The 23,672-nt window shown below is 39.0% G+C and overlaps 1 protein-coding gene across 2 annotated transcripts in view; it reads left to right on the top strand.

Annotated features, from left to right (window-relative positions):
* Nucleotides 1-23,672, top strand: part of LOC126471407 (homeobox protein aristaless-like) — a 122,072-nt gene that overhangs the window by 25,468 nt on the left and 72,932 nt on the right. Inside the window, exon 1 of one of the 2 annotated variants that reach the window (XM_050099537.1) lies at nt 20,504-20,585. The exons of the other annotated variant lie outside the window; for it this stretch is intronic. Coding sequence (XP_049955494.1) covers nt 20,558-20,585 — 28 coding nt within the window. The 5' untranslated portion in view covers nt 20,504-20,557. Of the gene's footprint in view, nt 1-20,503; nt 20,586-23,672 lie in introns of those variants that run through there. 2 annotated transcript variants of the gene reach the window in all.

Raw genomic sequence — 23,672 nt, forward strand, 5'->3', positions numbered from 1 at the left:
GCGTCATTGGCTGGGAGGCCCCTTTTGGGGCAGGTCTGGCCGCCTTGGTGCAGATCTTATTACATTCGATGCCACATTGGGCAACCTGCATGCCAGATGGGGATGAAATGATGATGAAGACAACACAAAACCCAGTCACTGAGTGGGGAAAATCCCTGACACAGCCGGGAATCGAACCTGACGATGCCTCTTCATCAGCATAAGAACCCAGTCACTGAAAAGAACTGTTAAAAACTCTACTCTGGGTACTGAAAAGATGTAAAATTGAACATGCAAATATGTATACACACACAGAAAAAGATATCAACACCAGGACTTGTCATAAGAAAATCATTCTATGACTACACTGATAATTGGTTCAAAATACAAGATATTTCCAACATATTTAAATTAATTTGTGATATTATTTTTCAAATACTGGAGAGATAGTAAACATCAAGTGCTCTGTAAATTGGTTTACAGTGGTCTGTTTTTTTGCTTGAAGTAATGATTCTCATTGCTTTCTTTTGCAGTAAAAGCACATTCTTGCAGCTTGCAGAATGGCCTCAAAACAACAGCCCATAACTGATGTGGCTGTGGAACATTGCATAGTACACAGTTAGCAGGTACTGTTTTGGTACTATACTTTTCAGATTCCTCAAGAGGTACAGGACCTGTGAAAGTTTGGAGCATACATGTTTGGTGTACTGTTGCCAGGTTAATTTGGTATCAATGAGAAAGCCCAGAAGTTTAACATAGCTGTGTTATCCAGTGCTCCTGTATTGCTGAGGCTGCATATCATAATCTGAGTTTTTCCTTCATTAATTTTAATTTTGTTCATGATAAACCAGGCCTTATCTTCACTGAACAAGACTTCTGCTTATTGGACTGCCTGTACAACATTCTCTCCTTTTGAGAACAAGGTTGTATCATCTGCAAACTGCAAGGTGCGTCCATTGGAACCTATGTCATTTATGAAGATGAGGAACAGCAGGGGCCCTATTACTGATCCCTGTGGCACACCATGCTGTAGCTTCTTCTCACCTGAATCAGCTCCTTGCATGGAGACAATCTGTCATCTGTTTCTCAGGTAGAATTCAAGAGTTTGCAGGACAGATCCCCCTGTACTATATGTTTTTGAGTTTATGAGAAGTGCCTTATGTGGGATGCAGTCAAATGCCTTACTAAGGTCACAGAGTACCAGTGCTATAGACTCTCTGTCTTCAAAACCATGACTTATGTTTGTAACTAAGTCAGGTACAGCTGTTGTTGTTGACCTGCCCTTCCAAAAGCCTTGTTGTGCATCATAAAAGAGACTATTTCCTTCAAAGTAACTTAATAGTTATTCTTTCATTATCGACTCCATCACCTCTGCTAGTACTGGTATTATAGATATGGGCCTGTAGCTTGACACTTCATGTGGAGTGCCTTTTTTGTAAACAGGCACTGTGCGTGCTACTTTCAGGAAGTCTGGAAATTCCCATGCATGGAGACTTTTATTTCTTACTACTTTTAATGGCTGTGCAATTTCACTGATTATAGGTTTTAACATAGTACGGTATATGCCATAAATATCAGAGCTCCCTGAAGAATTGTAGCTATTTACAATTTTTCTTTTTCTTTTAGATACACTCTCTTCCACTTTAGCATGCTGCATTTATTCTCAAATTTCACAGCAGCTGCAGGATCTATTCCAAAGTCAGGAATTTCATCTACTGTGTTTTCCACTATTTTTATAAAATAGTCGTTAAACTCATCTGGACTGCAAGAATTAGAGCAAGAGGTGGGCTTTTTCCTGTGCTCATTTACCAGATCCCATGCTGCTTTACAAGGATTGTGAGATTCTTCAATAAATCTGGCATTGTTTTCCTTCTTTGCTTTTTCTACTTTCTTTCTGTAGATCTTTTGGTCTGTAAATAACTAGAGTACAGTCTATCCTTAATATCAATATCTTTAGCAGCTTTGACCTTGTCATTTAGTATTTGGATAATACATTTTATTTTTGTTAGTCTAGGAATATACCACCTCTTTACTTTGGTAGTTATTTGTCTACATTTTGATTTAGCATTTGTATATCTCTTGGGTTTTAATGGAAAATATTCATTAAATTTCACTTTAAGGGTCTGGAACATGTGATTGAATGCAGACTTTGGTGGCAATTCATCAATTATTTGGTGCCAATCTATAGAAGACACTGTAGTTTTGTAAGCATCCCTCCGTAGGCCCAAGACACCTACTGAGACGCGACAAGGTAGCAGTAGGCAAAATGCAACAGGGAATGATAATATTAATGTGGTAATAGTAAACTGCAGGAGCATCTATAGAAGGTCCCAGAACTGCTCTCATTAATAAATGGTCACAATGCCCACATGGTACCAGGGACGGAAAGCTGGCTGTAACCAGATGTAAACAGTAATGAAATTCTAAACTCAGATTGGAATGTATACCTCAGAGACAGATTGGACAGTGAAGGGGGAGGCCTGTTTGTAGTGATAAAAAGTGCAATAGTATCGAAGGAAATTGACGGAGATCTAAAATGTGAAATAATTTGGGTGAAGGTCACGGTTAAAGCAGGCTCAAACATGGTAGTTGGATGTCTCTATAGGCCCCCTGGCTCAGCAGCTGTTGTGGCAGAACACCTGAAGGAAAATTTGGAAAATATTTTGAGTAGATTTCCCGACCATGTTATAGTTTTGGGTGGAGATTTTAATTTACCAGATATAGACTGGGAGACTCAAATGTTTATAACGGGTGGCAGGGACAAAGAATCCAGTGAAAATGTTTTAAGTGCAGTATCTGAAAACTACCTTGAGCAGTTAAACAGAGGACTGACTCATGGCAATAACATATTAGACCTTCTGGTGACAAACAGACCCAAACTATTTGAAACAGCTAATGCAGAACAGGGATTTAGTGATCATAAAGCGGTTACAGCATTGGTGGTTTCAGCCATAAATAGAAATATTAAAAAAGATAGGAAAATTTTTCTGTTTAGCAAAAGTTACAAAAAGTAGATTTCAGAGTACTTGATGGCTCAACACAAAAGTTTTATCTCAAGTACAGGTAGTGTTGAACGTCAGTGGACAAAGTTCAAAACCATCGTACAATATGCATTAGATGAGAATGTGCCAAGCAAGATTGTAAGAGATGGAAAAGAGCCGCCGTGGCACAACAACTGAGTTAGAAAACTGCTACGGAAGCAAAGGGAATGACACAGTGAACATAAACATAGCCAAACCCCTGCAGACAAACAAAAATTACATGAAGCAAAATGTAGTGTGAGGAGGGCTATGTGAGAGGTGTTCAACGAATTCAAAAGTATAGTTCTGTGTACTGACTTGGCAGAAAATCCTAAGAAATTTTGGTCTTATGACAAAGCGGTAGGTGGATCAAAACAAAATGTCCATACACTCTGTGACCAAAATCGTACTGAAACAGAGGATGACAGACTAAAGGTCGAAATACTAAATGTCTTTTTCCAAAACTGTTTCACAGAGGAAGAGTGCACTGTAGTTCCTTCTCTAGACTGTCGCACAGATGACAAAATGGTAGATATTGAAATACATGACAGAGGGATATAAAAACAATTAAAATCGCTCAAAAGAGGAAAGGCCGCTGGACCTGATGGGATACCAGTTCGATTTTACACAGAGTACATGAAGGAACTTGCCCCCCTTCTTGCAGCGGTGTACCGTAAGTCTCTAGAAGAGCATAGCATTCCAAAAGATTGGAAAAGGGCAAAGTTCATCCCCTTTTTCAAGAAGGGACGTCGAACAGATGTGCAGAACTATAGACCTATATCTCTAATGTCAATCAGTTGTAGAATTTTGGAACACATTTTATGTTCGAGTATAATGACTTTTCTGGAGACTAGAAATCTACTCTGTAGGAATCATGAGACTCAGAGAGCCATAGACATGGGTTCCCATGTAGAAGGCGTGTTTCTTGACTTCCACAAGGTGTTTGATACAGTTTCCCACAGTTGTTTAATGAACAAAGTAACAGCATATGGACTATCAGACCAATTGTGTGATTGGATTCAAGAGTTCCTAGATAACGGAACACAGCATGTCATTCTCAATGGAGAGAAGTCTTCCAAAGTAAGAGTAATTTCAGGTGTGCCGCAGGGGAGTGTCATGGGACCATTGCTATTCACAATATAATTAAATGACCTTGTGGATAACATCGGAAGTTCACTGAGGCTTTTTGCAGATGATGCTGCAGTACATCGAGAGGTTGTAACAATGGAAAATTGTACTGAAATGCATTAGGATCTGCAACAAATTGACACATGGTGCAGGGAATGGCAATTGAATCTCAATGTAGACAAGTGTAATATGCTGTGAATACACGGAAAGAAAGATCCTTTATCTTTTAGCTACAATATAGCAGGTCAGCAGCTGGAAGCAGTTAATTCCATAAATTGTCTGGGAGTAGGCGTTAGGAGTGATCTAAAATGGAATGACCATATAAAATTAATCATCAGATGCTAGACTGAGATTCATTGGAAGAATCCTAAGTAAATGCAGACTGAAAACAAAGGAAGTAGCTTACATTACACTTGTTCACCCACTGTTTGAATAGTAAATTGCTCCCTCCTACATATATCTCACAAAGAGACCATGAGGTTAAAATCAAAGAGATTAGAGCCCACACAGAGGCATACCAACAATCTTTCTTTCCACGAACAATAGGAGACTGGAATAGAAGGGACAACCAATTTATGTACTCGAGGTATCCTCCACCACACACTGTCAGGTGGCTTGTGCGGTATGGATGCAGATGTAGATGTAGATGTAGATCTAAGCTTTTCTTTGTAATAAGTCTATTTCTGAATACACAATTTGAATGCCAGCTGGGAATTTGTTGTGCACTTACTGAGTTTGTCCATAACTTCATGATTACTACATGGTGATCTGCTAGTGTATGGTCCACCACACTTACTTTGTAGTCCTAACTATTTAGTTTAGTCACAATTGTGTCAAGACAAATAGCTCCTCTTGGTGGTAGAGAGTTTGATACAAATAGCCCATAGCTGCTTACTAAGTTCATGAAAGCTCTTTCTTTATCATTATCTTCTCCAATATGAATGTTCAAGTCTCCACATAAAGCAATTTTTGTCCTTAAGTGCACTAGGTGACACAGACAGCTTTCTAACTGGTTGAGGAAATTTTCAAACTTTCCATCTGGGGAACAGTACACAGAAACAACAATTAAGTTGGCATCTGGCAGTTCCAAAGCAGCTAATTCTAGTCTAGATCTACACAGAATTTACTTAAGTCAATTTTATTGGCACTGGGTTTACTATTTACATACACAGCCACATCACCATGGATAGTAGTTTCTCTACACCATGCATTCACCGTTTCTAAATATTCAGTACAGTATTCTGTTTCTGGTTGGGCTTGCCAGTGTTCACATATACAGAATACATCAAGTCTCACTTTATCAACAAACAATGATAATGTATCAAGATTTGTGCTGAGGCACTGCACATTTACACTCGCTATAACTAAGACAGCATTTTCTTCAATGATATCATTTCCTTTTTCACTGGAATTTTCTTGGTCTTGGGCGTTTATCACACTGGTGCACTGGGCATCCTCCAGAATAAAAAAGTTTTATCACAATGTTCTTTGGCCACATACTGTTGTCCATTATTTTGTCTTTTAGCTCGAAATCAACACCAATTTTGAAGCTGTTATTTATTCCCTTTGTTTCCAGTTTGTCAACTGTAAAATTGTTGTGATTTGGGAAAGTGTTCTGTAAGAAGTTGGTTACAGTTTCAGCTGTGGTGCCACCTCTTAGTTTGCTTCAGTGGAACCAGCCTTTTTTGTCACCATACAGCATTCCTTTTTCATTGCCACTACCTATTATGGCTTTATTTCTGCTTATAGTACTGGCACTCACAAACGTTTGTATAGTGGGCCTCAAACACTGTTCACCAGATTTTCCATTCTGTACCAAAGTCTTGTAAGATGTTTTGTTTTCTTTTTCTGTGTCTTCAGTGGTTTTGGCCACTTCATTTTCTTATTTCACTACAGTCAAATTTCTTCTACCTCCTCACTTTTTTTTCACTTCTTGCCAGACTGTATTGATGCCTTCCAAAAAGTTTTCATCCAACAGATTGTTTACGTCTGTATTTAGTTTGTTTTTAATGTGGGGTTGAGTTTCACTGACACGCTCATTGTTTACATTTGCACTAGATGCCACTCTAGCAATGTTTGGGTCTTCAATGTTATTTCTCATTGGAAAATTGCAACTTGATGGATTTGCAGGCTTTTTGCTGCTGTTGTGATTGGTGATGGTGGTAGGTGCTGCTTCTCTGACACACTCCAGACCTGTATTTGAACTTTGCCTCAGATTAGCAATGTATGGAGATATATTATGGGTAGAAAGACATAACATTGATAGATTTATAGACAGAAGAAGAAGAGATACAAAACTTTACTCTCATTGATAATTAATTTTCTGAAGTTCGTATCTTTTCTAATACTATCACTATTCAATTATTGATAGATTTATAGACAGAAGAAGAAGAGATACAAAAGTTTACTCTCATTGATAATTAATTTTCTGAAGTTCGTATTTTTTCTAATAGTATCACTATTCAATCATAGTTCATAAAGAAATAATTCACCTCTTCCGAATTCTTCAGGTAGCCTGCCTTCACTGTCATGCTCAGTAGTTAAAATATCAACAAATGGGTTTTCACAAGAAGGTAAATTATAGGTCTCGTTACCTGTCATCATGGCATTAATATTACTTAAATCTTTAGCAATGTCCTTGGGTATTTCCACAAAACTTTTGCAATTACTAATATCCTCATCAGTTTTCAGTCCATTCAAAAATTCACTTTTTATCTTAGCTTGTTAAGTTTCAGACAGGAACTGACTTAAGAAGCTTTTACCATAATCTTCATATGACAGGTATACAGAAAAATTTTGATCTGCCCATGACAAAATTCACCTTCTAAATTTTTTTAACAGACTTACTTTTCAGGTGGTCACTCATGTTAGGTACAATATTTCCTTTGCGATGTTGTGAAAAGTCAGTCAGGTGTAAACTATGCTCACCTGAAAAGTTTGTCACTAGAATATTAGACTACATGGTACATGGGCTATTGAATAGATTCCACTAACCATGTCATTACTCAACTCCTTGAGTTTCTTCATAGTCAGAGAAATACAATTTTCTAAATTTGGTAAATTGCTGTTGTTCACTATTTCATTTGAGTTAACAGTTTGACTAACTACTTTAATCTTTTCATTGAATTTAGTTTCAATAATAGCTGGCTGTCTTTCAACATTAGTTTATTTATTTGAGATACAAGTTTTTAAGTTTTTGTCCACATTTTTTATTTCAAAAGTAACTTTATTTTCTCCACATTGGCAACTAATTTATCTTTGGCTTATTTGATTTCGTTACTCAGCTTAGAATCTATTTTTTCCTCTTTTGTTTGTACAGCCAAAACTGGTTTCCAAACTGTCTGCCTTTTTTCTCTCCAAGATTATGAATGTCACTAGATAACAATCCCATAGACTGTTCAAGAGTAATGTCTGACTGACTGACAGGCATAATTAATTGATCCATGCCATTTGATTACTTTTTTTTAAAATTAAATGTTCCATATTTTGAAATCATTCTTCACTCTCTATCTAACACAGCACCAACAAAATACTTTTCAAATCTGAGTCTCTCTGTTCTGCTGATTCAAAACATTTTATCCTCTTGTTTAAATCATCCATGTCTGCTATATCTTGCCCACTCTGTTCCTGCATCACTTAATTGTATTAATACATATTTATTTGTTTGTTTGTTTGTTTGCTGTCCATATAACAGTAAGTTTTTAGTCATTGTCATAGATTTTAGTTCACATATACAAAAGTTTAGTTAACATAGATAAGTGCACACTTTGATATAAATAGTGAAGGTCAAAATTGTCATCTTTTGTTGCAAAAACAAGTTTATGGTATGTAGACCATTTTACAGAGAGTCTTTACAACTTGGAATATAAATGCATACATTGTAATAGTGTGTGAAGATCAGAAATTATCATTTTTGAGTTGCAGAAACAACAGAGGGATATTACAACTTGAAATCCTCTACTGAACAACAGCTTTCCTCTATTAATAAATGCTTAAGTGTTTAAATTAGCTGCTTGAGGTCAGATGGAAGTCTGTTATAAAAGATGGTTCCTATTGTATGTGGACTACAGTCTGCAGCCTTTTTTTTATTTGCAATTGTGTGAAAATTGTCCATTCCCTATGTATTATATATATGTACATTACTGTTTGTTACATTATATTGTGGATTTTGTTTCACAAACATTATTGTATGCAGGATGTACATAGAGCAGACAGTTATTATTTTATATTTTCTGAAGCTTTCTCTACAAGGCTCTCTCCTATTTACCTTTGCTACCACTTTTCATCCTTTTTTTGTAGTCTGAAGAGCCTGTCTGTACAGACAGCTGGTGCCCCACCCCATATCTCAATACCATACTGAAGATGTCTATGTATCACTCTGAAGTGTATCTGTCTCAAGCTATCATGATCCAGGATGGCTGAGACCCTTTTCAGTAGATACACATTTGTGCTGATTTCCTTACAAATGTTGTCTATATGTTCTTTCCATGACATGTGTTTGTCAACAATTATGTTGTTTGTGTAGCTAAAGGCCAATGGAAGTGTAAATAGAGTTCTATATATGTTCTGACTGTAGCTAAACATAAATTGCATTGTCACTTGTCTTCTCCTTATTTACAAGTATCCTATCTGCAGTATGATAATTTGACAGAAAATTATAATTGATTTCACTACTGTTTGTAGTAGTTTGCATATCATGGTCCCAGTTTACAAAAGATGTGTCAACAGCATAGCTTGTAGCTTTGCAATTGTAGGGTTCAATTGAATTGTTAATATACACAGGAATCAGAAAAGGCCTCAGTGTACTTCCTTGGGTCACACAACATCAAAGTATCTTGTGGGTTGATTTGGTTATTACCCACTGTTCATTTCTTATATAAGTTAGCTTGACACACTGTTTTCTGTCTTTCAGATAGGAGGTAAGTAGTTGTAAGGTTACCCCTCTCATCCTATATGCATCTAATTTATACAGTAGAATTGTATGATTCACAGTATCAAAAGCTTTACTCATATCCAGGAAGATGCCTGTTACCGTGCCTCCTTCATCTAGCTCGTTTAATATTTAATGTATGAAAATTGCTACTGGTGTTACAGAAGATCTTCCTTTTCTAAAACCAAGCTGTAGATTGTTAAATAGATTATGTTTGATAAATATGCCTCAAATTGATTTAATATCACTTTCTCTAACTTTTTCCCAAACGCTGAAGTTAATCACATTGACCTATAGTGTCTCATGTCAATTCTTATTCCCTTATTAACACTGGTAGGATTTCAGTGATTTTCAAATGATTAGGGATTTCTCCATGACAGAAGAAGATACTTATTAGATATGTCAGAGGCTTCACTAATTCTCCTCTGCATTCCTTTAGCAGCTTACATGAGATGTCATCCCAGCCACAAGATATTTCAGATTGAAGTTTTGATATGATTGCTAGGAGGTCCCTCTCAGTAATGCCATGGATGAAAAAACATTGGCTAGTATTTTCAACATTTAAATTGGCTGCCCAGTCATGTGTTTCATTTGTGCCAACTGTATTAAAAATCTGTATGAATTTCTCACACATTTCTTTTGGGTCATTTGTTATATCATCATTTTCTTTTAATGTTATGCTGATGTGTTCATGAGATTGCTGTTTCCCACAATCTTTATAGGTTATTTTCCGTCTGTTTTACTAACACAGGCAGAGTTGCTTATTTGATAGGCATATTTCTGAGCTTTAAGTTTAGTCAAGGAATATCTGTATTTATTTTCTGAGCAGTTTGTATTTTGTTAAATAGTTTTTAATTTAGTATCTCTAAAGAGTATGTAACAGCCTTTCATGTTCTCTCCCATTTCACATATTTGAGGTGGGAAATGTTCACTTTGTGATTAATAGGTCATGTTTTGTTTAAAGTTTTATTGATGGTTTATAGAAATTTTCTCATTTATCATTCATATTGGTTGCATTGTAAACTGGTTCCCAATTTTCATTGCCTAATGCCCTCATACGTTTATTATAATTAAATTTTCTTTTATACATAAACATATCACTTTTAGTTATATCTACATTCCCTACATCAATTTCCATATAAAAGCTCTATGGTCAGATATGTCATTTTCTATGGTGGTTATGTTTATTTCTCCTTTGTTTTGTTTGTGAGAATGGGGTCAATACAGTTTGTGTTTCTACAGTACTTCTTGTAGGTTCTGAGTTTATGTGATAATAGTTATAACAATGAAGTAAGTCAACATGATGCAAATAATTAATGCTATTTTGTATAGAGTATGTGTTGATGTCTCCAACACACAGCACATTTCTTTTGTATGCTGATGTCTTCTCCAGCAGGTCCTCCAGACAATTGAAAAATTCTTCATTACTGCTTCCAGGTGACCTATACAGAGCTGTATAATGAGGCTGTTGTTTTCTAGTTTTAAATTTTTTGCTGCAACCTCAAGTACCATTTCTTTACTCATATAATCAATCCATTTGACTTTTTCTCACGATATATCATTTCTGCTACAAATGCTTATCCCTCCACCTTTATGTGTCCTTCTACAGTAAAAGCTTATGAGTTCATAATTTCTTAACCTGTATACATATTCTTCCTCTTCCTTGCAACCTAATTCAGTCACTATGAAGAAATGTGTTTTTGATTCATTTAGGTATACATCCAAGTACTCTGTTATGTTCATGATATATTGAACGTTCTGGTATGTATGGATTAAATTACTACACTGTGTGATCAAAAGTATCTAGACACCCATAAAAACATATGTTTTTCATATTAGATGCAATTGTGTTGCCACCTACTGCCAGGTGCTCCATATCAGGGACCTCAGTAGTCATTAGAAATCGTGAGAGAGCAGAATGGGGCACTCCACGGAACTCACAGACTTTGAACATGGTCAGGTGGTTGGGTGTCACTTGTGTCTTGCATCTGCACATGAGATTTCCACACTGCTAAACATCCCTAGGTCCACTGTTTCCAATGTGATAGTGAAATGGAAACGTGAAGGGACACATACGGCACAAAAGTGTACTGGCCGACCTCATCTGATGAATGACAGAGACCGCCAACAGTTGAAGAGGGCCGTAATGTGTAATAGGCAGACATCTATCCAGACCATCACACAAGAATTCCAAACAGCATCATGATCCACTGCAAGTACTATGACAGTTAGGCGGGAGTCGAGAAAACTTGGATTTCCGATTGAGCGGCTGCTCATAAGGCACACAGCGCACTGGTAAATGCCAAACAACACCTCACTTGGTGTGAGGAGCATAAACATTGGATGATTGAACAGTGGAAAAATGTTGTGTGGAGTGACGAATCAAGGTACACAATGCAGCGATCCGATGGCAGGGTGTGGATATGATGAATGCCTGGTGAACATCATCTGCCAGTTTGTGTAGTGCCAGCAGTAAAATTTGGAGGTGATGGTGTTATGGTGTGGTCGTGTTTTTCATGAATGGGGCTTGTACCCCTTGTTGTTTTGCATGGCACTATCACAGCACAGGTCTACATTGATGTTTTAAGCACCTTCTTGCTTCCCACTGTTGAAGAGCAATTCAGGGATGGCGATTGCATCTTTCGACATGATCAAGCACTTGTTCATAATGCACAGCCTGTGGTGGAGTGGTTACATGACAATAATATCCCTGTAGTGGACTGGCTTGTGCAGAGGCCTGACCTGAAGCCTACAGAATACCTTTGGGAATACCTTGGGAACACTGACTTAATGCCAGGCTTCACCAACTGACATTGCTACCTCTCCTGAGTGCAGCACTCCATGACGAATGGGCTGCTATTCCTCAAGAAACCTTCCAGCACCTGATTAAATACAGACCTGTGAGAATGGGAGTTATAATCAAGGCTAAGGTTGGGCTCATACCATATTGAATTCCAACATTACTGATGGAGGGTGCCACGAGCTTGTAAGTCATTTTCAGCCAGGTGTCCAGATACTTTTGATAACATAGTGTATGTTTTACTGTAAAAAAGCATCCCTATTACCTTTGTAATTGATAATTTTGTTTAAGACATCTTTCCCTGCCCAGCTGATGCTTCCATATTCTAATGTGATCCACCTCTCACAATATGTAAAATCATCAAAAATTCAAAGTGTTTTTCCAAACCTACTCTTACATGTTGTACTGGTTTGGGTGAAAATATTACTAGTTGTCTTAAACAGCTATTTCCAATGTGAGAATTGAAAAGAATCAATTTTACTTTTCTTGTTTTCTCAAAGGTTTATGTTCTTCTTATTGTAGGTACAGTGGTCTAGAGGTACTTCAGATTTCTAGTGGACACAGAAAGATATTAGGTTCTTGAACTGTACAACTGTATCAGCAATATAGTCTTAGGCTTTGAAGTTCATGAACATCACATTTATCCCACACTTTCAGGTGATTATCCTTCAGATAAATTAATTACAGACGCAATGCAGTGAGTGCGTGTTACAAAACCAACATTCACATTATTCTTTTTCCACCAATTTCATATAACAGCCAAATCACATAACTAGCTAACAAGAACAAAGATGATATACCTATCAGGATGAATCTTTTACATAACAAATAAATTAATTGTTGATAATATTTTCTTTGAAGTTGATTTGAAAGTTTATAATTGACAGTTTTAATCTTGATAACTTCAGATAGTCTAAACATTCAATAATTTAATTTCAAAATAAATACAACAATAAGTAATCAAGTTCTTGGAGAAATAACAAAATTATTACTGTAGTAACCCACACATTACTAAACTTCCGGCACTACAGCTGCATCATGTGGCACATTCGAGTAGTGCACCATTCAGCAGCTCCAGACACTTCCACACAAGTCCACCAACCGTGGCGACACCTCAGTTACCTGCAGCAGAAAACCAGCTGCCCCTGTTAGGCAAATACCTTTTATATTGTCATGCACCAGCTCTCACCAGCCTCTCTTGTACATACTACTAAACTGTAATGTTTTGATTGTGTTATGCAGGTCGCTCTGTGACTCAAATAAAGGCTCTTGGTTTTTCATAAACATATTTCTTATTGCGTTTAGAACACAAGTGGTGATGAGAAGAACATTCCCGTACTTAACATCAGTGACTGTTTTTTCATGAAATTTCTCCTTGGAGAAATTCAATCAGTTCTCTACCAGCAGCAAATTAACTATGGTCCTCTTTAAAGTCAGTACCTCCATTAGATTGTTGTTTATTTACAGTGTTACATTTACACTTACACAATCATGATTTTGGCTTCAAAGTGCCATTTTCAAGTATTTTCTGAAAGCAGGTTAGACAATAAGAGTGAAATACATGACAAGTGATATAACCATATAACAATCTATATTTGTAAAGCATATTTTCAAGTGTTATAAACTGCCTAATATGGCATACTGTCATGTTAAAATACACTATTAGACACAATGTCTAAGAGTCGATATTCCTGGCAGAGCCTATTGCTTTGTACACCATCCTGAGTGAATGACAGTTGTCTAAGTGTCAAATTGTGTTGGTCAAAAAAATTCCTGTTACAATCAGGTGACTTTTTTTAGTCTTTGGACTCACTGATTGATAGGATAGGAAATGTTAGGAGCAATTTATTTTCTTTGGTAGTTGGTACATCTTTGCAGTACCTGTTTATCTTAGTATACAATGAAAAATAAAAATAAAAATAAACAGTAACAAACCTCTCGATAATATTTGCTGCATTCATAAATATAAAAGTCCAGCTAGTCATTGACGTTGTTTAAAGTACATCTTAGTAGGTAGATATACTGTACTTTGTACGTGAAGTTAACACATGGCCAACTCTAAGTTGTGTAATTTAGCCTCAATTCAGAATGAATACAATACAGTGCAATTACTTATTCTACTCACTCATTAATTAACCAGTGAGGTTTGAAGCAATATTTATGATGTATGTATCATCAGGCATGTAAATCCTGTTATATGTGTTGGAACATTACTTAGGAATAAGTGCAAGTAACATGGGTATGTGAAACATGTCATGTACATAAAAACATTTAAGCAAATAAAAGAATCAAAAGATTTCACATTAAACAGCACATTTAAATTTAACATAATATAAAGAGCAGGAATATCCTAGAATTTCTTAATGGTTGATGAGATACCATTACGAATGCGGGTGCATCGTGGTATTGATACATATGGCTGTAATCTTCATGCTATAAATCTTATTTACATGTTATAGTAGTGACATCTTATTTATATGATGTAAAGATGACTCAGTAATGTTAACAACTCAATCAGCTACCACATATGAAAGCCCCAAGTGGGTTCATTCCTATTTCTTAACAACAAAGATAAATGTAACATTATTGATCATAGTTACTTCTTAGATAGATAATAAACAATTGAGAAGAAACACAACATCTTTAAAGAAATACACTCCTGGAAATGGAAAAAAGAACACATTGACACTGGTGTGTCAGACCCACCATACTTGCTCCGGACATTGCGAGAGGGCTGTACAAGCAATGATCACACGCACGGCACAGCGGACACACCAGGAACCGCGGTGTTGGCCGTCGAATGGCGCTAGCTGCGCAGCATTTGTGCACCGCCGCCGTCAGTGTCAGCCAGTTTGCCGTGGCATACGGAGCTCCATCGCAGTCTTTAACACTGGTAGCATGCCGCTACAGCGTGGACGTGAACCGTATGTGCAGTTGACGGACTTTGAGCGAGGGCGTATAGTGGGCAGGCGGGAGGCCGGGTGGACGAACCGCCGAATTGCTCAACACGTGGGGCGTGAGGTCTCCACAGTACATCGATGTTGTCGCCAGTGGTCGGCGGAAGGTGCACGTGCCCGTCGACCTGGGACCGGACCGCAGCGACGCACGGATGCACGCCAAGACCGTAGGATCCTACGCAGTGCTGTAGGGGACCGCACCGCCACTTCCCAGCAAATTAGGGACACTGTTGCTCCTGGGGTATCGGCGAGGACCATTCGCAACCATCTCCATGAAGCTGGGCTACGGTCCCGCACACCGTTAGGCCGTCTTCCGCTCACGCCCCAACATCGTGCAGCCCGCCTCCAGTGGTGTCGCGACAGGCGTGAATGGAGGGACGAATGGAGACGTGTCGTCTTCAGCGATGAGAGTCGCTTCTGCCTTGGTGCCAATGATGGTCGTATGCGTGTTTGGCGCCGTGCAGGTGAGCGCCACAATCAGGACTGCATACGACCGAGGCACACAGGGCCAACACCCGGCATCATGGTGTGGGGAGCGATCTCCTACAGTGGCCGTACACCACTGGTGATCGTCCAGGGGACACTGAATAGTGCACGGTACATCCAAACCGTCATCGAACCCATCGTTCTACCATTCCTAGACCGGCAAGGGAACTTGCTGTTCCAACAGGACAATGCACGTCCGCATGTATCCCGTGCCACCCAACGTGCTCTAGAAGGTGTAAGTCAACTACCCTGGCCAGCAAGATCCCCGGATCTGTCCCCCATTGAGTATGTTTGGGACTGGATGAAGCGTCGTCTCACGCGGTCTGCACGTCCAGCACGAACGCTGGTCCAACTGAGGCGCCAGGTGGAAATGGCATGGCAAGCCGTTCCACAGGACTACATCCAGCATCTCTACGATCGTCTCCATGGGAGAATAGCAGCCTGCATTGCTGCGAAAGGTGGATATACACTGTACTAGTGCCGACATTGTGCATGCTCTGTTGCCTGTGTCTATGTGGCTGTGGTTCTGTCAGTGTGATCATGTGATGTATCTGACCTCAGGAATGTGTCAATAAAGTTTCCCCTTCCTGGGACAATGAATTCACGGTGTTCTTATTTCAATTTCCAGGAGTGTATATTATGACTGTGGCACCACATTATGAAAAAATTATTAAATGTCTGCCTAGCCAAGCATTTGGGTGTGAAAAACTTATTAACTATGGTCACTTTGGAAAAGCTAGTGCTACGCTGTCTGTTCATACTCTAGCACCTGAAGTCATCCACTCCTGTTTCCATTGCATGGTGACTGTGCTGAAGATTGAGAAGCTTATGAGAAATGAATCTGCCAGCACTTTGTTGCATTTAGGGGACAAACCAGGACATTTGTAAGGCTTTGTTTTTGTCATGGGTTCCTCCTCATGTGAATTAGTTGTTGTGTTAGTTGGCCCTTTGCAGGAATTGGCCTCCCTTTCCTTTGATGAAATTTGTAGCTCGTTGTCATCTTATCATCACAAGCACACTTAGGTATGTTACTGCCACTCACATAGAGTTTCACTGGTGCCACAAGCAGCCACATTAGTCTTATCGGGTTTGGGCGGCGGAGCTAAGGGGTCTGAGCCATAAGTGTTGCTTTATTGCTAAAACCTCCAAAGAATCCTGTGCCAACTCCACGGTTTGTGACACTATCATCTGCCTTGCACCCAGTGAGGAAGTTCATCAGAGTACCCTCCAATGTGAAGATTCATCCTTGCTCAGTCTTTTGACATCTCCTGCTTAGTAGGCCACCAGCGTGGAGGGTATCACCATCACTGATAGTGAGCCACACCAGCACATAGCAACAATCTCACTTAGCAAAAATGAAGCTGATGCCATGCAAATCAGGAATTCTGGCCATAGTGGAAAACCTCATTAGCAGCCACAACAACAAAGACAATGTGTGGCACTTCAATCGTGCCCTTCTCACTTTGCCCATCATGAGAGGGTGGCATGCCCCAGGCAGCAGGCATTGTGTCACAATTGTCACAAGAATATCCACATTATGCTGGTTTGTCATTCTCAAGCCATACTCCAAACAAATGAACATAGACATTAATTACATTTCATCATTGTCTGCAGGTCACAATAAACCCTTTATTGAAGTGTTTGTGCTGAACAAACCATTGTTGCTGCCCCAGTGGACATAAGCGAAGCTGTTTCGCCCCTCAACTCTCAAACTTATACATGGCTAGGCTTCCCACACTCTGCCATCTGGTAAGCTGCAAATAAACAGCACATTCTTGTTCTTCATCAATTTACTGCAGCCACAGTATATAAATCTGTAGCCCATCCTATCAAGTATTTGGCTGTTAACAATCCGCATAATGAGAATTTGTTTTGTTAGATGCATTTGTTGATTTTGAATTTTTTTATTACTGACTGTGCATCTTGTGTCAGAGCACATTCCGTATCAAGACCTGTATTCATTGTGCCCTGAATTTTTCAGTTTGTTTTCTGATGGTTTAGAGTGTGCAAACAATTTCATGACATATATCACACTTAAACCTTCAGTTCAGTCTCGTTTTTTACTGGGCATTGCCCACACTTGTGTCCTTACCCAAACAAGTTAAGTCTGAATTAGATCAGTTGACATAACCTGGCATTGTTCTACAGGTTTCAGCAAGTGAGTGCATTATGCTGTGAGTGATTGTGAAAAAACCATTGAGTCAGCTCCAGCTTTGCAGTAATTTGCAAGTTACCATAAATGCACAGTACCCTCTCCCTAAAACTGATGAGTTACTTGCAAAACTTGTGAGTGTCCAATTCTTTTCCAAAACTGACTTAGCTGAAGCCTACCTGTGGGTTCCATTAGATGATGCCTGGAAAGAAATGCTTGTTGTGAACACACATTTTTGTCTTTATCAATATCGACTGTGGACAGTGGATAGTACCCTGACCATATTTCATTGGTTTTTGGGGAAACTTATGGCTGATTTTCCTTGCTGCATCAACTACATTGATGATATTTCCATTGTTAGCACTACAACAGAAGAATGCTTATGTAACTTCTGTTGACTCATTACTGTTTTGCACACCACAGACCTTAAGTGTAATCTTAAGAAGTTCCAATTTTTTCAACCCTTTGTCGATTATCTCTGCCACAAACTTTCCAGGCAGGGTGTTTGACCTCTGGAACAGCATGTTGCCATTATTATGGCTTTGCCTCACCTGGCCAGTTTGCGGGAACTGCAGGTATTCCGTGGCAAAATAGCATACTATCACAGGTTTCTTCCAGGTGCAGCCAGTTTGGTTCACCCTTTACATCAAATGCTTCATAAAAATCTTCCTTTCCAGTGCTCACTGGCCTGTGAGTATGCCTTTCCTTGTGGCTTTCCAACTTGGTAAATATTTTAGTCTTGGCTATGGATGCATCACAGTATCAGGTGGGAGCTTTTGCATCCAAAATGCTCAATGCATCTCAGCAGCACTATTAGCAAGTCAAAAAAGAAGCACTTGTGATTGTTTATACCATTGAAAAATTTTGTGTCTTCTTATACTGTATGATATACCACTTAGTCACAGATCATAAACCTTTAGTTTCCTTGTTTCACATTTCAGCTGCCTTGCCTGACAAAGCCTTCAGTGTTGGGCCTTATTTTTATTGAGATATAATTATGAGATCCATTTCCATCCTAACATCACAGCACGCAAATGCAGACACATTGTTGCAGCTGCCCATGGGGCCTGATCCACATTTTGATCAGGAAGAACTGTTGCGTTTTCAACTTTACATGGAAGCAAGACAGGTTATTGATGGTTTCCCTATTATCAGCTCCAGTATTGCATCAGTAGTAGCTGCAGACCCAGTGCTTAAACAAGTACTCATGATTCAATATGGATGGGCTAACCATCCACCAGTCCAGGCATCCAACCCATTGCAGAACTTCTGTGCCTTCTGTCATCATTTTTCTGTGTTGGATGGTGTTATTCTCTTGTTGATGGAAGGGGGTACTGCCTGTGTTGTGATTCCTGTGACACTGCACAAGGAGTTTCTCACACTGTTACATCAAGATCATTGGGAAGCCTCCTGCATTAAACAATTGGCATGTAGGCATGTGTTCTGGCCTTGTACTGATTGTGAGGTGGAGTGCCTAGTCACGGACTGTCATAAGTGTTCTAGACAACAGGCATCACTGTATGCTGTTTTTTCCCCTCAGCTGGTGCTGTTGCTACCTTGGGAACAAATCCGTATATATTTTGCTGGGTCTTCTGTGGACACTTTCTGGCTGTTAGCTGTTGATACCTTTTCCATGTTTCTTTACATTGTTCACTGTCTGTCTATCACAGCAGAAACAGTGGTCAAATCACTGTCTGCAATTTTATCTATTGAAGGTCTTCCTTGTATGGTGGTTTTGGACAATGGTCCACAATTTTTGGCTCAATCCCTTAAAGATGTTTGCCCGTGGAATGGCATCCATCATGTTACAACACTGCCTTTTCACCTGCAATCCAATGGTGAGGCAGAACAAATGAAGATTGGCAAGTATGTCATGGAACTTCTGGTTGAAGAAGCCCTTATGTTCTTTCTCAGTTCTTATAGAATGACTCCAGTCCAAGACAAGTCCTCTGTCTGGTCCTCCAACTGCTCTCCACAAGGGGGAGGAAGACTTGTGTGTCTGTGTTTGCACCACTTCTGGTCCTATGCACATGTTTGCACAGACTGAGACCTGTTTGTGGCCAGGACAACCACATCAGACACCAAGGATGTGTCCACTATCAGAGCATCATGGAGGAGATAGTATCTAGGCACTCTTCCCCCCCCCCCCCCTCTTTCCCAAGGAAAGAGGAGTGTAGTAATCCACACATTACTACACCTTCACCACTATGGCCACAGTGTGCTGCACATTCGAACAGCATGCTGTTCACCAGAGGCTGTTGACCATGGATGTCATATCAGTTGCCTGCAGCAGGAAGGCCTTGTCCTGCAGTGGGTGAATACCCTTAATACTGTTTGTACCAGTTCTGGCCAGCTTCTATTGTACATGCTACCAGACTGTAATGTTTTGATTATGTTATGCAGGTGATGCTGTGACTCTAATAGAGGTGTTTGGTTTTACATAACCTTGTTTGTTATTGCCTTTAGAGTTAGAGCACTTATCATTTCTGCCAGATTCATGCTCAAACACATGTTTTGGATATAAGTGTACAAAATCAGCTCATTAATATCATTAAAACTATACAAAATGCAGGATCATGGTATTGTACTTTATTGGATCATGTCATGAATTTATTGGACATGTTGAGTACTCCAGTATGTTGCAAAAGAAGGTCACTGGGCAGCTCTGTTACATCATGTACAAAGTTACATTGACATCCAACCATGTCTTCTGGGTGCTTCAGTTTTTGTCAGGCAGTATACAGGGTGCTCCAAAAATAATTTTACAAACTTGAGGACTTGTTCCCTACACCAAAATAAGGAAAAACTCATATATACATATATCCAAAATTCCTTTGTATTTGAGCTATAAATGAAAGTTTCCAATTGAGGTTATTGAAGCTCATCAACACATGAACTCATAATAAATGTGCAAAATGTCCTTCTCTTGCTTTTAAACACACATGCACTCATTGAATCATTGAATAATTGACTATCACACCCTGTCAAATACTCTCTGATGGTCTCAAATGATTTCAGAGGCTTCTGTGACACACTGATGATGAAGATTTTCTGCATCTGCATGGTTTGCTACATAGAGCACCAATTGTTGAAGGTGCCCCAGAGATGGTAACCCAAAGGACTGAATTTGAGGGTATGTGCAGGCCATGAAACTGGTACTTTTCATGGCCAATGCATTTCAAACACTGAGACTGAAATGTGCTTGAGCTCCATCATACACAAGCCACAAGCTTCTTTTTATTTGCAGGGGTAGGTGTTGGAGGGTGTTCTGAATAAAGTCCCTGTAGGCAGCACATGTAAGATATACAGGAAGAATGTATTTCCTTACAAGTCACCTACATTGGACAAGTCACACATTAAGCTTAAATTGAAGCTGATCTCTAGCCTCTACTGCAGCATGAGGATTGTAATTGGCCCATATGTGTTGGTTGTGGAAATTTATTATTCCATCTCTTCCAAATGTTGCCTTGACTGTAAACAAAACTGAAGATACAAACAACAGATTGGCAGTTTGTGCAACAAACTATCAGCAAAAGTTCTCCCTTGGCTACACTCAAGACAAATACCTTCACAACAGACTTCCTTGCACTTAAACCTATATTTGATGTTAACAAATTTCTCCTCTTCAGAAACACTTTTCTTATCATTGCCAGTCTACACTTCATATCCTCTCTACTTAAGCTATATCAGTTATTTTGCTGTCCAAATAACAAAACTCATCTACTACTTTAAAGTGTCTTGTTTCCTAATTTAATTTCATCAGCATCACCTGATTTAATTTGCCTGCATTCCATTATCCTTTGCTTTTATGGAAGTTCATCCTATATTCTCCTTTCAAGATTCTGTCCACTCCATTCAGCTGCTCTTCCAAGTCCTTTTCTCTGTTTAATAGAATTACAATATCATTGGAAACCTCAAACTTTTTATTTCTTCTCCCCAAACTTTAATTCCTAGTTTAAGTTTTTCTTTTGTTTCCTTTACTGCTTGCACAAGCTACTGCACAGATTGAATAACATTAGGGATAGGCCACCACCTTGTCTCTCTCCCTTCTCAAACACTGCATGCCTTCTATGCCCCTCAACTCTTATAACTGCCGTCTGGTTTCTGTGCAAGTTGTAAATAGCGTTTTGCTCTCTGTATTTTACTCTGCTACCTTCAAAAGTTCAAAGAAACTATTTCATTCAGCATTATCAAAAGCTTTCTCTAAGTCCACAAATACTATAAACATAGTTTTGCCTTTCATTAACCCATATTCTAAGAGAAAGCATTGGGTCAGTATTGCCTTGCGGCCACGTGGGATTAGCCGAGCGGTCTAAGGCGCTGCAGTCATGGACTGTGCGGCTGGTCCCGGCAGAGTTTCGAGTCCTCCCTCGGGCATGGGTGTGTGTGTTTGTCCTTAGGATAATTTAGGTTAAGTAGTGTGTAAGCTTGGGGACTGATCACTTTAGCAGTTAAGTCCCATAAGATTTCACACACATTTTTATTGCCTTGCATCTTTCTACATTTGTCCAGAAACCAATCTGATCTTCCTTGAGGTTTGCTTCTGCCAGTGTTTTCCAGTATTCTGTATGGAATTCATGTTAGTACTTTGCAGCCATAGCTTATTCAACTGATAGTTCAGTAATATTAACACCTGACAGCACCTCCTTTTTTTTTGGAATTGGAATTATTGTATTCTTCTTAAAGTCTGAGGGTATTTTGCCAGTCTCACCAGAGGGAATAGTTTTGTCATAGCTGTCTCTCTGAAAGCTATAAGTTGTTCTGATGTAATTTCATCTACTCCTTGTTTCAACTTAGATCTTACAGTGCTCTGTCAAATTCTTCTTGCATTATTATGGCTCCCATCTCTTCATCTATGTCCTCTTCCCCTTCTATAATTCTGTCTTCACATTCATCTCCCTTGTACAAATCCTCTACATACCTCTTTCACCTTTCGGCTATCCCTTCTTTGCTCAATACTGGTTTCCCATCTAAGCTTTCTTTTCTCCAAAGTCCTATTTAATTTTCCTTTAGTTGATATTTATCTTCCCCTAGTGAAATATGCTCTTAAATCCTTGTGTTTCTTCTGTATCTTTTCCTGCTTAGCCATTTTGCACTTTTTGTCAATCTCATTTTTTGGATATTTGTATTTCCTTTTGCATGGTTCATTTGCTGCAGTTTTATATTTTCTCCTTTCATTGATTAAATTCAACATTTTCTTTGATATCTTAAGCTTTCTACTAGGCCTTGTCTTTTTATGTATTTGGTCCTCTGCTGCCTTCACTATTTCATCTCTCAAAGCTACCCATCCATCTTATACTGTATTTCCTTACCCTGTTGAATCAATAATTGTCCATTGCTCCCTCTGAAACTCTCAACAGTCTCTTATCCTTTCAACTTATGCAGGTCCCATCTCTGTAATTTCCTATCTTTTGGCTATTTCTTCAGTTTTAATCTACAGTTCATAACAAATAAATTGTCATCAGAACCCACATCTGACCCTAGAACTTGTGGTTCCAAATTCTCTGTCATATCATTACATAATCAGTCTGAAACCTTCTGGTGTCTCCAGGTTTTTTCCATGCACACAACCTTCTTTCATGATCTTTAAAGCAAGTGATAGCGATGCTTAAATTATGGCTTATTTAGTAAAAACAATCATAGTCACATTTCAGTTGTTAATTCTTATTTTTAGATGACCAGTTTTGATCTTCTAAAGAGGTCATTATCAGATCTACATTTCTTGATGACAATAGACATTGCTGGCACGCAGCAGGCCCATCTGTGTTGTTGTGGAGAACACTGCACTTGCAGGCGTTTGCCTGAAGCAATTTAGGGAAATCACAGAAAATCTAAATCAGGATGGCTGGACATAGCTTTGAACCATCCCCCCATCCAAAAGAACCATCCCAGCATTTGCCTGAAGTGATTTAGGGAAATCACAGAAAACCTAAATCAGGATGGCTGGATGCGAGTTTGAACTGTCATCCTGCCAAATGCGAGTCCATTATGCTAATGGCAGCTTGTTCAGTCTAAATGATTTGTGCAAGTTAGTTTCCATCTGGGGGACAACTTCAGCTTGTTCCACTGTCATGCAGGATGGCATGTTATATTGCTTGTACTTATTACCTCACACATGGGATTCTGCCCCCCCCCCCCCCCCCCCCCCAGTGTCTAATATGTTGCAAATTCTGGGTTTATGGATAGGTAATGGTGTGATATTAATGATGACTTTAGATCA

This window comes from Schistocerca serialis, chromosome 3 (genome assembly GCF_023864345.2).
Source record: "Schistocerca serialis cubense isolate TAMUIC-IGC-003099 chromosome 3, iqSchSeri2.2, whole genome shotgun sequence".
NCBI classification, from domain to species: Eukaryota; Metazoa; Arthropoda; class Insecta; order Orthoptera; family Acrididae; genus Schistocerca; species Schistocerca serialis.